At 40.9% G+C, this 17,949-nt stretch overlaps 1 protein-coding gene across 1 annotated transcript in view; it reads left to right on the forward strand.

Moving 5' to 3' along the window:
- RPS6KA2 (ribosomal protein S6 kinase A2) overlaps positions 1 to 14,150 on the forward strand; it is a 157,136-nt gene extending 142,986 nt beyond the window's left edge. Inside the window, exons 16-21 of the mRNA XM_053938453.1 lie at positions 1,149 to 1,307; positions 2,461 to 2,622; positions 6,549 to 6,625; positions 9,118 to 9,235; positions 10,182 to 10,319; positions 10,696 to 14,150. Of these exons, the coding sequence (XP_053794428.1) occupies positions 1,149 to 1,307; positions 2,461 to 2,622; positions 6,549 to 6,625; positions 9,118 to 9,235; positions 10,182 to 10,319; positions 10,696 to 10,821 (780 nt within the window). The 3' untranslated portion in view covers positions 10,822 to 14,150. The remainder of the gene's footprint in view (positions 1 to 1,148; positions 1,308 to 2,460; positions 2,623 to 6,548; positions 6,626 to 9,117; positions 9,236 to 10,181; positions 10,320 to 10,695) is intronic.
- The last annotated feature ends 3,799 nt before the right edge of the window (positions 14,151 to 17,949 follow it).

The following is a 17,949-nucleotide window of genomic DNA, read 5'->3' on the forward strand; positions in this document are numbered from 1 at the left end:
CTGCTGGGCAGGGGGATGATCTTTCTCAAGCAGCAGCCATTCCTGTGTAGCCGGTGCTATCTGCTTTGCTGGGAAGAGGAGAGCTCACACAGTCACTAGGACTTTCCCCAGTAGTGTTTTAATGCCAGGGACTATTTGCCTTCTACTCCAGCAGCCTGAGAAGTCATTAAGATATTTTTTGTCAGCATTTCACATGAAAAAAATAATCCTTCACTATGCTTAAATGAAGTAATGGCCTTTAGTCAGAGGTGTTTTACTTTAGCTGCCTGAAGTCTCACCTAAGCTTGTCCACACCATGTCAAATTCAGAGTTTACAGAACAAAACCCTGCTTGTACCAGCAGCCAGTACATTATGGTTTAGACCTTTGGGAAGTATATAAGAATCTCCTAATCACATGCCCTCAGAAAAGTCTCACCTAATTCCAAAGTGTTAAAGAATATCTCAAAATCTGTGCAAAATAAGATTTTTATATTCCTTTCCAAAAACATTTAGCATTGATGACTATAACACCACCTATTGTTGCAGTCTAGATAAAGGATGATGGCATGAAAATTGTTGTCCTCCAATTTAAATGATAAAATGTCTTTTACCAATTGCCATTGACATTGAATGTAAATATGTCTTGCAAGCTGGTATCAACAATATATTCACCAGAATTGCAAATATAAACTAAATAATATCATTAGATGCAAGTGTTGGCCAACAGTATAATACAGTTCTTTATCTGATCATGAGTCAAAGGGAAATATTGATATTTGAAATGGCAAATGTTACCCTGTGGAAGTGGAAAGAGAGAACACTACTGAGAGGAATGCTTGGGTGAGAGCCAGCAGACATTTGAAGCTGTGTGGAGTGGTGCTGTTTTTAACAGCTGAGCCTGCTTTGTTGACATGATAGAAAACCAGGAAAGCTACATTTCTGTGTGGACAAATCAGCAAGCTGCTACAGACACCAGAAAAAAGTAATGGTTTAAGTCATTTTATAGTTTTCTTTTTAGTTGTTGAGCGTAAGGAGCCCATTTCCCACACATTTGCTGATATTTTCTTCTTGCAACTTCACACACAAGCAAGTCAACACTGTGGTTAAAGGACCAACCTTTACCAAGCTGATGTGTCCAAGACATGTATTTATTGTGTTACTGTTCCAGGTCTATGATGATGGGAAGTTCGTGTACCTGGTGATGGAGCTGATGCGGGGAGGCGAGCTGCTGGACCGCATCCTTCGGCAGAAGTGTTTCTCAGAGCGGGAGGCCAGCGCTGTGCTGTGCACCATCACCAGGACTGTGGACTACCTACACTCTCAGGGCGTAAGCCTTGCTTTTTTGGCTTAGCTGCATCAACCTTCTTAAAATTCAACTTCTTGAAATAGCAAAATAGTTGTGATTTTGCTTCTCTGAAATGTAAATATGTTTCCCACCCCCTAAAAAAAAAGTATCTCCATATTTATAGTTCCATTTGGTTTGTGAAATAGGGTCATTGGTTTTTTATTCACTTTCCACTGAATTGAAGCATGTCAAAGTAGTATTTTCTTTCCCACACTACAGTGATTTTCAAGTTCATGTACTTTCTTGAGGTATTAGTTGTTCACTTCTTACACAATCATTATTGCAGGACCTGAACTTTTAGCAACACTTCAAATAGGGTAGCTGAATCAGCAGATAGGTAGAAAATCCAATGCTCAGCTCTCCAAATGAAGTGACAGTTTGAGCAGCTGATGGGAAAGACTTCTGACATGCTGTTAAAATCTGACTTTTAAAGTCTAAGCTCTTTATATACAACAGTTTGAAAGTCTCTCCTTTTCTGCATTTCAGGGACAAGCAGTTTGGATAACTAGTCAAATATTTACTGCTTTTCCTGCTTCATGGTTAAAACAAAGTGCATTTTATGCTTTGGCTTCTATGCTTTCATGGTAATTTTTCAGTCTTGCTACAAAGGCTGTTTTCCTTCCACTGAAATTCAGCATGTCTGATAAAACACACAGTCACATGAAATTGTGTGAATACATTTTGAAATTAAGAACGAAATTAATCCTTCCTTTCAGATGTGAGCCACTCACATGGACAACCACAAGAAGACCCTGATACACTTTTCTCCCATGATGTGATTTATTCTTCACCTTTCAGCTGAGTATTCAGGGCCATCAAGTTCCAGGAGATTCTGCCACCAAGATGTTTGTACAACAGCCCACTTTGACCACCCTCAGAAGCTGTCTCCTCTTAGAGCAGCAGCTCCATCTTAATACACCAGTAGAGGCTGTTAAACATTTTGTCTCCCATTGTAGCAGACTTTAATTTTTTTCCCTTCATTTTTCCAAGGCTTTTAAGTAACTTTTTTTCCAAAACTTAAATATTTTCAGCATGAGCTCTTGACCTACCTCAACCAGCAGACCAGAAATGGCAGCCAAGCCCCAGTGCTCCCTGACCTCCTCTTCTCACTTGTTTCTCACTGTTCTTTCTTAAGGTCGTGCACCGAGATCTCAAGCCAAGTAATATCCTCTACATGGATGAGTCAGGAAACCCAGACTCTATCAGGATCTGTGACTTTGGGTTTGCCAAGCAACTCAGAGCGGAGAACGGGCTGCTCATGACTCCCTGCTACACAGCCAACTTTGTCGCTCCTGAGGTAGGATCACATTTCAAAGCCTGCAGTAGTAAGCGTGTCCTAGGAAGCAGTCCTTCCTCCCTTGCTGGCTTTACGAGAGGAGCAAGGCAGGAAACACTTGCCCAGCCTCTATTACCATAACTTTCCTATTCCTGGTCCTGTCACAGCAGTTGTTTTTCTCCTGACAGAAGCTGGTGTCTGTGTTGGACTGGTGCACACAATGCTTTGGCTCATTACTGGGATAAATATCTTTTTTTCTCTAGCTGCTTCCAATCAGACTGCTTTCCCTCTAGTGCACTGCATCAGAACAGGATTAAGGTTTAAGAGGTAAATCTTGATGTCAGGTTGCCCAGAGACGTTGTGGAGTGTCCTCTGGAGATATCCAAAAGCCATCTGGACACAATCCTGAGTGTTCTAGGGGACCCTGCTTGAGCAGGGAGGTTGCACTATATAACCCTTCCAACCTTAACTGCTTCTGTGATAAAACTGAAAAGAAAAATCCTTGCACAAAATCCTTACTATGCTGAAATCAGTGAGAGCTTTATTGTTGACATCACTGAGCTAAAGAAACATCTCTCCTCTTGAGCTTTCCTAGTACCAATTCACCCCTGTTCTGGGGGAGGTAGGAAATGCTTTCTCATTTTTACAGACAGGAAAGTGGAGGAAGACCAAACAGCTTGTGCCAAGCACAGGGAGAGGTGGCTCTGCATCACTGGCAAGTGGTGCTCCTTTCATGCAGTCCTGCAGGAGTGGGCTTGGGTCAGATGGCTGTTTCGTGGCAAGACACAGCAAGACTCTTTGCTGTACTTGATCCATGAGATGTTCATATCTGCTTCCTCACAACGAAGGAGCAAGAAGTTAATTTTTTGGGTAATTACCCATTTCTTGGAGGGATGAAAATGAAAAATTTTAGTACTTGCAATACACTGCTTCAAAAGTGTCTCTTCCTTTGTTTGTTTTGGTCCTTCTAAGAAAAACAAAAAACTACTGCCTTTCAATACTTCATCTGTTCTCTGCTATCAAATACCAGTGTCTCTCAGTTGGTATCATCCTTTTTTTCTCCCTAAGTTTTCTCTTTCTTCCTTGCACTGTTCATCTGTGACTGGGAAGAAAAACATAGGATGATCTTTCTGTACAGGATCCTTTCATGATACCAAAAGTTACAGGAATCACAGCCTTCCAGCATCAGAAGGAGAATTTGTTATATAGAGACCATTGCCAGAGCAGTGTAAATTCAAAACAGATTTTCTTCAGCAAAAAAAAAAAAAAAAAAAACTCTTCCATTGCCAAGATAGATTGGTTTGGGGTTTTTAGTGAGGTTTGGTTAGGCTTCCATTTTAGAAATGGGAATGAGCTGTTTAAAATTATCAAAGTAGATTGAAAAAGTTGTGTGGCACCACAGCCATTCAATTTCTAAACCACAAAAAAAAAAAAAATCATGTTTGCAAGATTTGAAGCACTCAGATTTCCTCCAAGGTACAAGATGCTTAAAATAGGTATAGCTATTTTTCATTATGGACTCTTCTCTTTTCATTATCAGACTCTTCTGCTTTGAACTGAAAGCAGAAATCACACTCCCAGACATTCGTGATGAGTAAGACAGGTCCTGCTAATGCAGGAGACATTGGAGATTAATTGAAACATTACCAGAACTGGCAGAGAGCTTACATAAAGCCTTAAGTGCTTTTACGTGTTACCTGTGATATAATGCTGCCCTCCAGCCTAGATGTGACTTTCACGTTCCCTGAGTCCAACTGCAATGTCTGCCACATGCTCATGAAACTAATTAAAGAGGCAGAAGGTCAGCTGAGCTGGTGACAAAGAGGGCAGTGACCGAAGAAGGAGGACATGTTTGCCCACTTGGATCTCCTTTATTTTGGAAACAATTAATTTGGGGTTTAGGTGATAGCAAGAGCAAAGATGAAGGCTATGTGAAAGAGGCACGCTGCCACCTAGCGCAAGTCATGCTGCATGCGAGGAGGAAAGAGCCAGGCTGTTGTTGTACTACTGCTGCAGTAGGGTGCTTCTGGATAAAGTAAAAATATTTTATTCTGCAGGTTTCCTATAGTATTTGTGAAGTACTGCTTTGTGATTTGAAATTATGAGGTTTTTTTATTTGCTTTTGAATCCATTTGCTTCCTTGCTTGTTACAACTGAGAAAAACCTCTATTTGAAACACTGTTAACTCAGTAAGTCAAAGCCTACAGAAATAAAAGGAGTTGGACAAACATCTGAGCCATTCTCAGAATTGGATGAATCCAAGGTATCATTATCTCCAAGATACCCATTATCCCTACGATGTCCTGCTATGGTGTGGCACTAAGAACCAGTTTCTGCCTCTATTTCAGATCCCACTAAATTCTGGAAGTGACCTCATCATTTTGGGGTTGTGTAACCACTTGCTTATTAACACTCTCCACTAACTATCATCATTGCTCCATTTTTCTGTCGCTTACCTTGGACTTGATTGTCCTTGCTTATTGGAGGACAACAGAGAAGAAGTGAAATTGTAACTGCTCAAAACGCAATAAGAACGACCACAGCAAAAGATAAATGTTGAGTGTTCAGTCTCGTGGGTGAAGCAAGAAGAAACTGAGTTTGTCAAATAGCAAAGAAGTTTTTCCCACGAAAATGAACATTAATAGAGGGAGAATGAATGCAGGAACTAAAGAAATAGAAATAAATAAATCAGCCAGAAAGTCTGCATCTTATGTGCAGAAGAGAGAGGCAGAAGCACAATTTTACCAGCTTTGTCAACAGGAGGAACTTCAGCTTTTTCTCTGTTTTTGTAGCTGTGGGAGTTTTTTTTTTTGGCTTGTTGGGTTTTTTTTTCCAGGTAGCAAATGTTCGCTCAGCAGCATACCTGGCAGATGGTTGCTTTGCCACTCATCATCTATAAAATCTGTCAAGGCAACATTTTCTCAAACTGTTTTTCCTAAGCAGAATTTGGTCTTTTCTGTGGTAGACATCAGATATTTAAATCACTCCTGGGTAATAAGGCTGAGATTACCCCTGGGTAATAAGGGTCAGAGAAAGACTTGCTGAATTTGTACATTCCTTTTTCATGTGCTTTGCAAAAAGATGTATCCACTGGTCCATCTAAAGAGGACAAAACTCTTTGTGTGTCAGAACTGAATAAACAGAGGGTAGTTTGCTTTTATGGGAAGATATGGAGGTGGTCCTTGAGCTTAGTTGGTGACTTCCCTTTCACTTGGACCTGCACTGACTCAATAGGCATTTCTTCTAGTGTGCACTAGCACAAATGAAATCTGGACTGTACCCTGAGTGCTACATCTTGCCATCCTGTATCAGTATTGAACCTACTGGTCAGATCTTTGCTGACTGCCATGGGTCTTGTTTGCCCCATGGGAAAAGGGGGTCAAGTTTTAGCCTGCTGTTAACTCCAGTCTAAATGTGCCCACTTTTCTTTATACAGAAGTAAGAGAGGCCTTTTAGCATGCATCTTCATTAGTCTGACATTAGATATGCTTCAGTGTGCATCCATTTGCTGTATCAAATCCAAACTGAGCTCAGTTGGAATACTTATCACTGTCATTTAGCCCTATGATGCATCCACAGTGTTGTTGGTAACTTTTATGTTAAGAGGATATGTTTCAAATTATTAATGAGCTTTTTTTTTTTTATGAAACATTTTAAAACAGTGAAATATTGTTCTGCTTTGCTGCGCGTTGGATGGTCAGAGGAGCTCCCAGACTCCCAGGCTCCAACAAACTGCACTCATCCCTCACACTGTGAAGGGGAACGATGTGCTGAGTTTAACCAGTTCATTTCAGCCTAGGCTTTGCCTTGCTCCATAGCACTACTGGACATTTTGATCCCAAGGCAGGCACCTGTTCAAGGCAGATCAGTGCTTTTTGTAGATCAGAAGCTAAAAATTCAGGAATGCAGATTAACCTATTTTCATCTCTCTCTTTTTTTCCCCACAGGTCCTTAAACGCCAAGGTTATGATGCAGCCTGTGACATTTGGAGCTTGGGGATCCTGCTGTACACCATGTTGGCAGGGTGAGTGATGAGGTTCTGCTAGAGCAGCAGTCTCCAGTGGGCTCAGTACTGATTAAACCTGAAAGGAGTCACAGATAGGGATTCTGGCCTCCTTGAGAGGTGTGTTCAGTTATATAAAGCCAGAAAATAGATGTCAAGACTTAAAATTAGAATAAGTTTATTTTAGGATGCATAAATATCTTTGATGCTTGACAAATTGTTGAGGTTTTTAACAGAAAGTGCCTATATGCACTGACACTCAGACTCCCAAAGGGTTCACTCATGACTTAAGCAGTGGGAAAGTCTTCCATTAGGAGAGATGCATAGGAGTTTGAAGAGCCTCATCATGTTCATCTTATCCTTGGAAGAATGTTAATTCATTCTATTGATACATGTATTCTTTTCAGCTTCATTATGCTTCATTTGTTATTGTTATTGTTATTGAAGTGTCTGAGCACCTTTAAAAGCTAAAAAAAAAAACAAACACTCAAACATAATTTTCAGATACTGTTTTCAAAATGGGATTCAGAAAGTAAACTAAGAGATCAGCAAGAATAGCTGAAGAGTGAGAGGTACTTGGCAAAAATACCCCTACCAATGTGTTGGCTAAAATGAAATATTAACACAAGAAGATCCAGGGAAAGACATAGATTGAAATAAGCAGTGAAGGATAGGAATAAGATGTTCTGGGATGATTGGGAAACAGTGTGCAAACCCAATCTTGAGTTACCAGGCTCTGAATTTCATTTCTCAGACTATGGTATGTGCACATTTATCACACCTAAGCACAGCTTGCAACTTTTCAGTGAACTCTCTAAACTGTTTAATCTATTTCATGATCATTCAGCTGTGACAAGAAGATTGGATTAATTCTTAGGTTTTCTACAGAAAACAAAGATTTGGACTCTGACTTTCTGTTATTCTGCTATTTGTGGATTGTAGAAAAGGTGCCAGCGATCTCTATCTCATCTATTTTATTCTTGACTACACATGTGTTCAAGGTCAGCTGAAATATATCAAGACTTTATGGGGAAGTCTCCTAGTCTGCTGGATCTCCAAGAACCTGTTTCTATTTGGCTGATGCCCATGGCTGCTACACAGCTGGAATCAGTAAAATAAAATTAACATATTACCCACAGTTACATTTGTTTGGTTGATTATATTCAAAATGCTTCTTTATTGAGTATGAAGAAAAAAAAATCCAAATATATTTGAATCAGAAATACAAATAGCACAACTTAGTGGATATTCAGTTTACTGACAGGTGCCAGTAACTTGTATCTTTCTTTTTCTGCACACCAGAGGAAATAATAGTAACACAATCAATTGAGAAATGCTTTTTTTAGGTGCCACCACTGCATTTATGAATTTATGCATTTATGAATGTTCTTCCTCACCAGAGGAGATTAGTAGGAACTGATAAGTATTTACATCCAGGACTTTTTTCTCCTCCTATAATCACTGTGAGCAGAGATGGCTCTGTGAGCAGATAGCCAGGACTAGAGCACCAGCCAGGGATCATATTAATGGAGCTAATGATAGACCTCAGAGTTTTGCCAGTCCTTAACTCTTACTGCATCCCTCCTGATAGCTATAGATTGTAATAATATCGTGTATCTCTTTGGGCTGAACTGCTATGAAGACTGAAATGTTTTTGAAAATGAGAAAATACAGCATGAGGAATTGAATTTGCTACCAGAAACCAGATGGGATAGGAAGCTGTGGCTAAACCAACTGTTAAACAATCTAAAAACTGCTCTAGCAAGTTTGAAAAAAAGACAGATTGAAGGAAAAATACAAAAATCCAAAATACCTACTTCTTCTAAACCTACACAGCTGTTCAAGATTGCAGAATGAAATTTGGCCTGGTAGATATTAGTCAGCTGCAAAAACTTTCTCTCTTGTCACTTTCTGAAGACAGAAAGTCTGTCTGCATATGACACTGATTTTGTTACAAGCTGGGTGCATGTTACAAGTCATTTCTGACTGGGTGGACAAGGAAATAACGTGTTGCAGGTAATTTATTTTGCCCAATTGACTTGCACATTAGAGTTAACAAAGCATTGCAAAATAGATTAGAAAGGGTTCTTTTTTCTTTTTCTTTTTCTTTTTTTTCTGTTTCAGAGCGTATTTTTTATGCTTTATAATTTTTTTCCTTTCTTGCTGTTACCAAGGTACTGGTAACTGGCAATAAAGCTGTTGGCAATAAAGCAGAGTTAAAACAAGAGGTAAAACCCTGACTATTTTAATGAAGAATATTCCATTTCTAAAAAATTGTAACAGAACAAAAATTTAAAAAACAATTAAAGAATTTGTCTTTTCCTCTACAGATCAATATAAGGAACCACCAGTCTGTGTAGTTTGAGTGACAATGAAGCAGCAGTATCAGTGGTACATTCTGGAACTAAATTCCCATTGTAATCATTGGCAATTAATACTAGAACCTAGAAATCATGTACTTGCAAATTACATAGTTTTCTCTCGCTCTTTTTTTTTTTTTTTTTTTAATATAGATTCACTCCTTTTGCAAATGGTCCAGATGACACCCCAGAGGAGATTCTGGCCAGGATTGGCAGTGGCAAATATGCTCTTACAGGAGGAAACTGGGATTCAGTATCTGATACTGCAAAGGTCAGTGAACCCTTTCTCAGATTTTCTCTCAAGATTTAAACACCACAGAACTCTTTTTTTTGGTGCAACTGCACTTCTAAAAGACGTGTAGGTTTGTCAAAGCCACACTTGTATAGTCTATGCAAGAAACACCTTTTTGCTTCTCAGTTAACCAGGAGCAGGCAGTTTTGATTCCTTACAGTTCACAGTTTAGGCTGCCCATCTATCACAAAGCAAGGAAAACCCTGTGAGAAAAAAAATCATCTCATTCTGAGATCTTTAGTGCATGAAGCTGTGCACTGGTCTGTGAGACAGGTAAATGGGCAGGAAAGCTGCAAGCTTCCACTTGCCCAGCATTAATCAGAAGCTTTGACAGGCTTTAAAGATTCTTGCAAGAGATTTCATTTTTAGCAACTGTTAGTATCCTATGGAAGAACATTGATGCTTTCTACCACAAAACTGCAAGCAATCCTAATAGCACATTAATCTTGCTACCAGCACTTATGAGCCTCACAGTGGATCTTTTTATCAGCTGTCCAGTTTTGAAATTAAAATGTTTAGATGTTGTAGAACTAACCTAACTGAACTTTAGTTACCTGAGTGTTGAGTTTCTCTTCTAAGTTTCTCTTGTAAGCATGCTTTGAGGTCAGTGAGGAGATGCCTGCAGATGGCATCCTCTCCCTAGGTGCTCATCACTCCTACAAGGTCACCAGTAATTAACAGTTACTCAATGAGATTAATGCCCTCCACATTATGTTTTGACTGGATTATTAGCTGAGAGTTGAACATTACACTTGAAAATTTTGAAGATAAGACCTGACACTTAAAGACCATAAAGCCTGTCTGAAGTGCATCACTCTCTATTGAACATGCTAATGATGACACCGCCAACAGGAAGATCTTAGAAAAACCTGCACGGCTGTTAATTACTTTCTCCCTTGTACTGCTTTCTTCCTTTTCAACCCAGGACATTGTGTCCAAGATGCTTCATGTAGACCCTCATCAGCGCCTCACAGCAGTCCAAGTCCTGAGACACCCATGGATAGTGAACAGGGAGTACCTGTCTCAAAACCAACTCAGCAGACAGGATGTTCACCTAGTTAAGGTACCTCCTACACCCTTCCCTCATCCTTGCTTGCAGAATGAGCTGTCATTTGTGTAAATAGTCTGAAAAGTGATAAAGGAGTTGGGAAAATTACTTGCCACAGAGGCTAAATTTAATATGGCACTGTATTGACTGTATTTTTGACTGTCACCTGCTCAGGATTTTTAACTTTAGGCTGCATTGTAATGACCTGGTGGCACATACAGCTCTTCACCATTTTGAATCTGAGACAACTCTAGCTGTCTGCCAGCCTAAATGGTATCATTTCATGGAAATTGTGCATGTGTGACAGTTTTTTAGGATACTGAACAGGGGAAGGGAAAAGCATCAAAGAAATTAATTTCTGCTCAAAGTTTTCTCTTTCTCTGTTTTACAGGGTGCAATGGCAGCCACTTACTTTGCTTTAAACCGTGCACCTCAGGCACCGAGGCTGGAGCCTGTATTGTCCTCCAATCTGGCTCAGCGACGAGGCATGAAAAGACTTACCTCTACCAGATTGTAGCACCACCCCCAAAAGGCCTCCTTGAAAACCCACAGTTTATTATTTGACAAATTCATCTTTACTTGGCTAGCAGAACCTTTTCGGACAACCTGCAGATGAAATTGCCAGAACTAGCAGAAGCCCACGTAAGGCAAAGTTCTCATTTGCTACATCTTTTCTTTTACATTCCACCCAGGGTCCTGAGTTTAACAACTTCACAAAGATGTGCCAGTTTTGCCAGTAGCTCTGTTTCTTTACTGAGATAAAGCCAAATAAAATAGGCAAGCTCCATCCTTTCCACCCTAGGAAAACTATTTTTGAGTCTGTAAGATGTTCCATGGGAACAGTTTTCATTTTGTTTCTCAAGAAAAGCACTTTTTGCTACGATGAGAGCAGTCGGGTTGGAATGCTGTTCCAGCACGCGTCGTGATGAAGTGACTTGGCTGGTCACCAGTAGACATCTACTGATCTCCACTCACCCCAGGAAGAGTGAAGGCTGCAGAGATACATGACAAATACCTTATTTGAAACAAGTGCTATACAGAATGAGGTAGAGAGAGCTGGTGGTGGTGGAAATACCTTCTGTTCTTGAGGAATCTTTGCACTTTGCCCCTGCCTTCTCTGGAATGAAGCTAGCACCTCTCAAGGAGAGTGTGCCACCAGCTCTGACTTGCTCAAAAGTCTCAGAAAGCAAAAAACCTCCGAGAAGCTCAGTCTTCAGAGGGAAAAAATGGGTCTTATGAGACTGTGGGAAAGCATTCATGTAAAGCAGTGTGAGTAGGAGCCTGTGGATCAGGCAAGAGAAAGGTGCCTGGTCTTGGCCAGCAAGCAGGTCTGGAGGATTAGGGGAGGGGGCTGGGGAGCTGAACAAAGGCAGGGAAAGGTGTTGAGGATAGTAAGGCAAAACAATCCAAAGGCAACTAGTGTACAAGTGACTGGGGGCAGACTGTGGCTCCCTCTCAAAGCAGGGGGCAGTCCCCCTTCAGTGACTGGTGCAGAAGACAGTGGGTGGCCGGAATGCCCAGGGGCCAAGTGGGTCGATGCAGCCATCCTCCCACACCATCACCCGGTCTGCTCACTGAGAGCCGTTCTGGCAGGACTGAGTGCCACACTGGAGCAGGAGAGGCCGTTTCCAGTCACTGCTCCCTGCCCTGCCCTGGCTGATCAGCCAAATCTGCCTCCATCACCCAACATGTCATGTCCCTGCCTGGGTGTTCTGCTCTAGCAGAGCTAAACTCCCCATGCTACATGTGTGCAGAGAGTAGCCACTTCTGAAGAGTTCAGCCAACTCTGTTACAAGCTTTAATAATAATAAATTATGAGGAGAAATGGGAGGATGCTCTGCTTTTATATTTATATGAATATGTACATGTGTATTTATATACATATAAAACAAAAATTCTGTGCCCTAATACCTGGATTTTCCAGGTCCGGGGAAAGAAAACTTTTGTTGAAATGGTCTCTGCAAAACGGACTTTTTTCTCATTCCCTGGTTTCAAAGAAAGCAAGCAAGGTTTGTGGTGCCAGATGTGAACTATTTTTTTATTCCTTTTCTTACCCATCTTGGCTTATTGGTGGTCACAAGCTGACCAAGATTCTTCTTTGTACGGCTTTTGTTAATTTTTATTTTCTGAGTGAATTTCGTCACCTCAGATGCTTCGTGGGAAAAGCTACTGTACTGTGTTGGCTTTTTTCTGTTGTGACAGGGGAGAAAAAAAAAAAGAAAAATGTGAACATGGAGCTTCATACGCTAGACATGGTAATTTTTGCTTGCTGGGTAGTTTGTGCATCTCGGTGCTGAACTGGAATTACCAGATCACTGCCTCAGATTGTCCAAGGGGTTTCATTTGCTATAGTAATATTCTTCCTAAAACTATCTCTGCTTCAGTGTTGACTGAAGTTTGTTTGTTTGCATTAGTCTATTTTTAAATTTAAATTTATTCTCTAATAATTTAAACTGATATTTAATGTTCAAGTTCATGTGCTGTGCACAGAGGATCACTGCAAAGCAGCTCTCCGTAAAGCCCTTCTCTTTTCTGAAATAAACTATGCTGTGAAACTTCGCACAGAAGCTGAGTTGGCTGGGACTGATGAGTGCAAACGCACAGGTGGGTGTCTATGCTTGTGTACACAGCAGCCCACATTCTCTCCTCTGGCTAAGCTGTGCTCAGTGTCAGCTTTTTGCTGCCTCTAGAATTTTCTGCTTGTTAGAAGTCGAGTCTCACACATTTCTGCTAAGAGCACACCGCGAGAATATCCACTGGCAGGGATATCCTGGCTGGTGCAGAACAGCTCTGGCCCGGCCTTGTTTCCCTTGAAATGACTTCTGTCCTGGAAGAAGGCAAGGTGGGCACAAGGATGCAAAGGGCAGCCTGGAGGGAGGGCTGGATTTTCTGGGGTCCCAGCTGATATGTGCTATTGCAACAAAATGTATTTTTAATGGTCGGAGTAATTGTATTGTATTGTATATGGGCAGAAAGACTGATGAAAATGTTATGTACAGTTTTTGTCTCCCTCTGAGATTTCCTGGTCATCTTGCATTGCTTCAGTTTGCTTTCTCTCACAACCACTGGAAAAAGTCGCATTCCTTCTAGATATACCCAGTCTTAATTCTTTAAGCATTTTTTTTTCAATGTTACTGTAATATTACTGTAGGCCAAGCTTACAGGATGTTGTTCTTCCCAAAGTTTAAGGGTTTTAATCTATTCCTGACTTTCCTCTTTCTAACCCACCAAATATTAACATAGAGACACATAGGGACTCATACATCTTAATGCTTATTAATTACTTTATAAGCCTAGAAATAATTATGAGCCCATACATATAATGGGCTTTGTTTATTAAGATTTTGTTGCCACTGCATCCAGATGTGTGCACATATGTGTCTGTATGTAAACACATGCACAAAAAGCATTGTCCAAATAAAGGTAGAAGTGTAGTCAGAGGTGGAGGTGATACTCAGAGAGTTTTGTCTGCAGTGTTCTTTGAAATCTGTCATTGATAATGGTAATGATTACTCTGGGTATAGAAAAAAAGGCTGTGCCCATCCATGGAAGAAACTTCCCCATCCAGTCTCCCCTCTGCCCCAGATGTGCATCCCTATGCACTTCCAAGAGCAGATCAGTCTCCCCTCTGCAGTCCTGCCATGGGAGGTGCTTTTCTGAGGGTTTTCTGACCTGTTCCAGTCAAGTGAACCCAATAAAACCTTTTTCACTGTCAGTCTTGTGGATCCAGCTCACTTGGATTGAAATACAAGAGCCACTATCAGCAAATCCAAGGGAGGCAGAAAAGGAGGAATATGCCACTGGCAGTCATTATTTCAGATTGATAGCACCCACTGGTTCCCCTGGCTCAGCTGGATCCTGGAGGGGATGCTAGGCTGTGGCTGTGGCCTAATTACTGCAATGGCTGCTTTTACACCAGCATCTCCTTTCTAGACTCCTGGCCATGATATAGCTCAGTAATAAGCACTTTTTTTCCCCCTTTTTTTTTTCAGGGAGAAAACTGAAAAAGCCTCTCTCTTTCTTTCTCTTTATATAACCTTAAGAGACTTCTGCTAAATGTTATGTTTAACTCCTGAAAGTCTAAAAGTCTCTTTTAATTAGAACATACCATCTTGCAAGTTTTTAATCCATAAAGTGACCTAGTGCCTTAGGCTATCACAAATATTGTAGTTACATTTTTAACCATCAAGCTGCACAATGCAATGAGTGACCCAGTGTACCTGTCACAGACATATTCAGCTCATCTGGCGGCCCACTTCAAAATCCGTCACAGAATAGTTAGGATTGGAAGGGACCTCTGGAGCCCATCTAGTCCAACCCTGCTAAAGAAGGTTCACTTAAAGCAGGTTGCCCAGGACCATATCCATGCAGGTTTTGTTGTTCAGCCCAGGAGAGAAGTGTCTGCCCAGCAAGGAGGAGGCAGAGCCCCACATTTTGCAGAACTGGACCCCACCTCTGCAACTCCAGGATTCTGAAGAAGCCAAATGGCCCTGATGAAGAATATCATGGGAAGCGTTACCCAGTTCCTACACAGCACACTGCTTGTCTATATGGCAGAGGTGTGGGAGATGCTGCTCAAAGGGAGAGCTGACCTCTGCCCCAGCCCCTCATGAATTTTCACTTACTTAAAAGCTGTTTAACTTTTTCTAAGCAAGCAAGATATCATTTATAAAGCCTAACTATTTCAGCAAATGACAAGTGATCCTCACAGACACGTTGTTATAAATCTCTACATTTGAAAAATAAGTCTACCTGAGAATAGGTTTTGTTTTTCAGAAAAATAATTTTCTTCAGCTCCCTGAGAGCCTAGGGTGCTGGGGGTAGCCCAAGCACAGAGAGCTGAGTGAAGCACGTCTTGCGTGACAGAACATCATGACATCACATGTCACACTCATACAAGGTACAGATTGTGTGTTCCTGTATCTAACCCTAGATGCAATACTGGGCACTCTTTTCAGCCAGACTCTTTCAGCTCTCTCCAACAACCTGTACCCAGCTCTGGTACCTCTGAATATATCCAAACCTCAGTCAAGTATGCAATTGCTGTGTGTCTGTGATATGAATTATGACAGGGCTTGGCTCATCCCCTAAGCCATGGATGGCACAAAGGTAATATGCTGCTGCTCTACTGATCTTACACCAGCATATGCAAGTGCTGACACTAAAAATGGCAGGCAGCCACTTTCTCTTACTTCAGCTGCTCATCTGTCATTTCACACCTCCCTTAGCCAGGTCACCACGGGGCAAAGCAAATGTTTGTGTGTCAGAACAAATGGCTGGGGACAGCAGGAAGGCAACAGAACCAGTTAAGCCAACAGTGCTGGCAACACATTGGAATGGCTACAAGTTCAGTGTCACCTCTGTCCCTTTGTTGCTGTATTATGCTGAGCAGAGACCAGGTATGGCTCAGAGTCAGGGCTATAAATTATGTGATTTTTGTACAGCAGCAGGTTCCCAGTGCCAAGCCCTGTGCACAGAGAGGGAGGACAAGTCCAGGCTTCTGAAAATTGGCCACAAGTTCATACAAACTCCCTGTAACCAGAAGGTGTAGGGCCACAGATGGCATGTCATGGGGAAATAATGTTGATTGTATGTATTTTTGCCACTACCTTAATAAAAGTGATAGAAAACCCCCAGGGTTTGTTTTTAAATCATCCATTTTTGCAGAGGAAATTCTTGATTTTGGGGCATGCTACAACCTTCTCTATCCCTAGAAGGAGTAAGGCAGTCAAACACAGAAGATGCAGCAGATTACTATAACAAAACATATATTGTAACTTTCACTGTAAAATTATTTTTAGGCAGGTGTTTTGAAGCCCTCTCTTAGGATGCGTGTATCAGAAATGTCAAAGCAGATATTTAGAAGCAAAATTCCCTTGTTGAACATCCAGAAATGACACCTTTAAGCAAGAGCCATGTGAGCTCCACACTCACGTATCTGAATCCTAAAAGACAGGCAAGCAGCACAGCCCTTCCAACATTCCTTATATTAAAATAAAAAGGCCTAAAATAATGTTAGTAAGATGCTTTAGTATAATACATTAAAAAAAGAAAAAAAAAATGTGCAAGCCCGTTTTTTTTCTTCTCTTTTGAAGTATATGTCATTGTCCTTTAGAAGTGTATATTCTTATCTCCTAGCTGACCCTGATACTGAAATCCTGTGTTGCCTGAAAACACTGCAGCTAAGCTTCTTCTGGTACCTCAAGTCCTGTGTGAACACAGTCCCACACTCCTCTCTCCATGTCCACAGGAGACACACACAATTGTACACCCTCTCCTATTCTGAAAGTTAGCAAAAACATGAGAATTTAAATTCAGAAGATAAAATGAAGTTAAAAGTAAGGTTCTCAGTGTGTACAGAACTAAAACTCATAGTATTCAGATGAAGGATGGATTGAAGCCTATGCAGAACAAAAATGTTACAGAGTAAATAAGGTTACAGTAATTCTTAGAGCCAAATTTTATCTAAACTCTCTTCATACATTTTTGTGAACCTAGACCTTGCATTTCCAAGTGCAACTAGGTGACAACATATGTATGTCAGCCAGCATCTGATTATGCACATCATCACAAGGCTAGCACATGAAAATATTTTGCAGCCTGAAGTTTAAAGTCTAAAATTAAGGTTTTTGCCCTTTTTGTCATCCTGTATTGTGTAAACCATGATGTTCAGTGTTGAACTATTCAACCACTACTTCTTGCTTTGGTATACATAATTACAGAGTCAACTTGTGCTCCGTTATGCCTCCTAAATGGATGTTATGGACATATTTTTCAGAGATGCTTTAGCCTGAAAGGAAAATGAAAATGCATGACCTCTTTGATGAAGGCAAATTTTGAAAGGAGAGGCTAGAAAATACGCATTTGAAGTGCAGAAAATGAAAAACAGTTGCAAAAAGATTGTTTCTGATTTGGTACTCAGAGCCAGATCTTGCTGCCTTCATTTCTGTGTTAATTCCTTAATCCATATGCACCTTCAGTGATCCTGGTGGAAGAGCTCGAAGTTCTCTTTCCTGTTGCAGTAGTGGAGTCTGGCCATTAGGTGATGATGTGTGTAAGGAATTTACTTCGGTAGTACTAAATTGACAAAATATGAACCATGATCTAGCACTTTGTTTACAGGCTCCATATTCATGTTTACAAAATTATGATTTCTGAGACTCATGCTTTTTATGTTTCTTGTATTAAAAGGGCAGCCAGTGTACAGATATTTGTTATGTTTACCAGCGTTTTTGAATAGATTTTTTTATAGTACATGGTTTTATGAAGTGTAATATTTTTATAGCAGAATGATGATCTTTGGACTTTCTATATTGTTACCTACAATTGTTTGCAAACAAGCTCTTTGCTCCTTATTTTCTGTGCACTGTATCCCATGTTGCTGCTGCTAATGTTGCTGGCCTCAGCTGCTGCTGCCCCACCATGACGTGGGCCGATGGTATTGTGAAACTGTGCAAACTAACTTCAAAGAGCTGTGATTGTGCTGAAGGGCTGGCTGCATGCTGGGTTCCTCCTGGCAGGAGGGATGGGGAGCTGCACCCTACCAAGGCAAGAGTTTACTGTGGATGGCCCCCAAGGAGAAGCCTCAGTGCTTACCTTTGTCTGTATTCTGCCATTTTGGTTTGGCATGCCCATCCTTTCCTTT

The sequence above is a fragment of the Vidua chalybeata genome, chromosome 3 (assembly GCF_026979565.1).
Source record: "Vidua chalybeata isolate OUT-0048 chromosome 3, bVidCha1 merged haplotype, whole genome shotgun sequence".
Taxonomy (NCBI): Eukaryota; Metazoa; Chordata; class Aves; order Passeriformes; family Viduidae; genus Vidua; species Vidua chalybeata.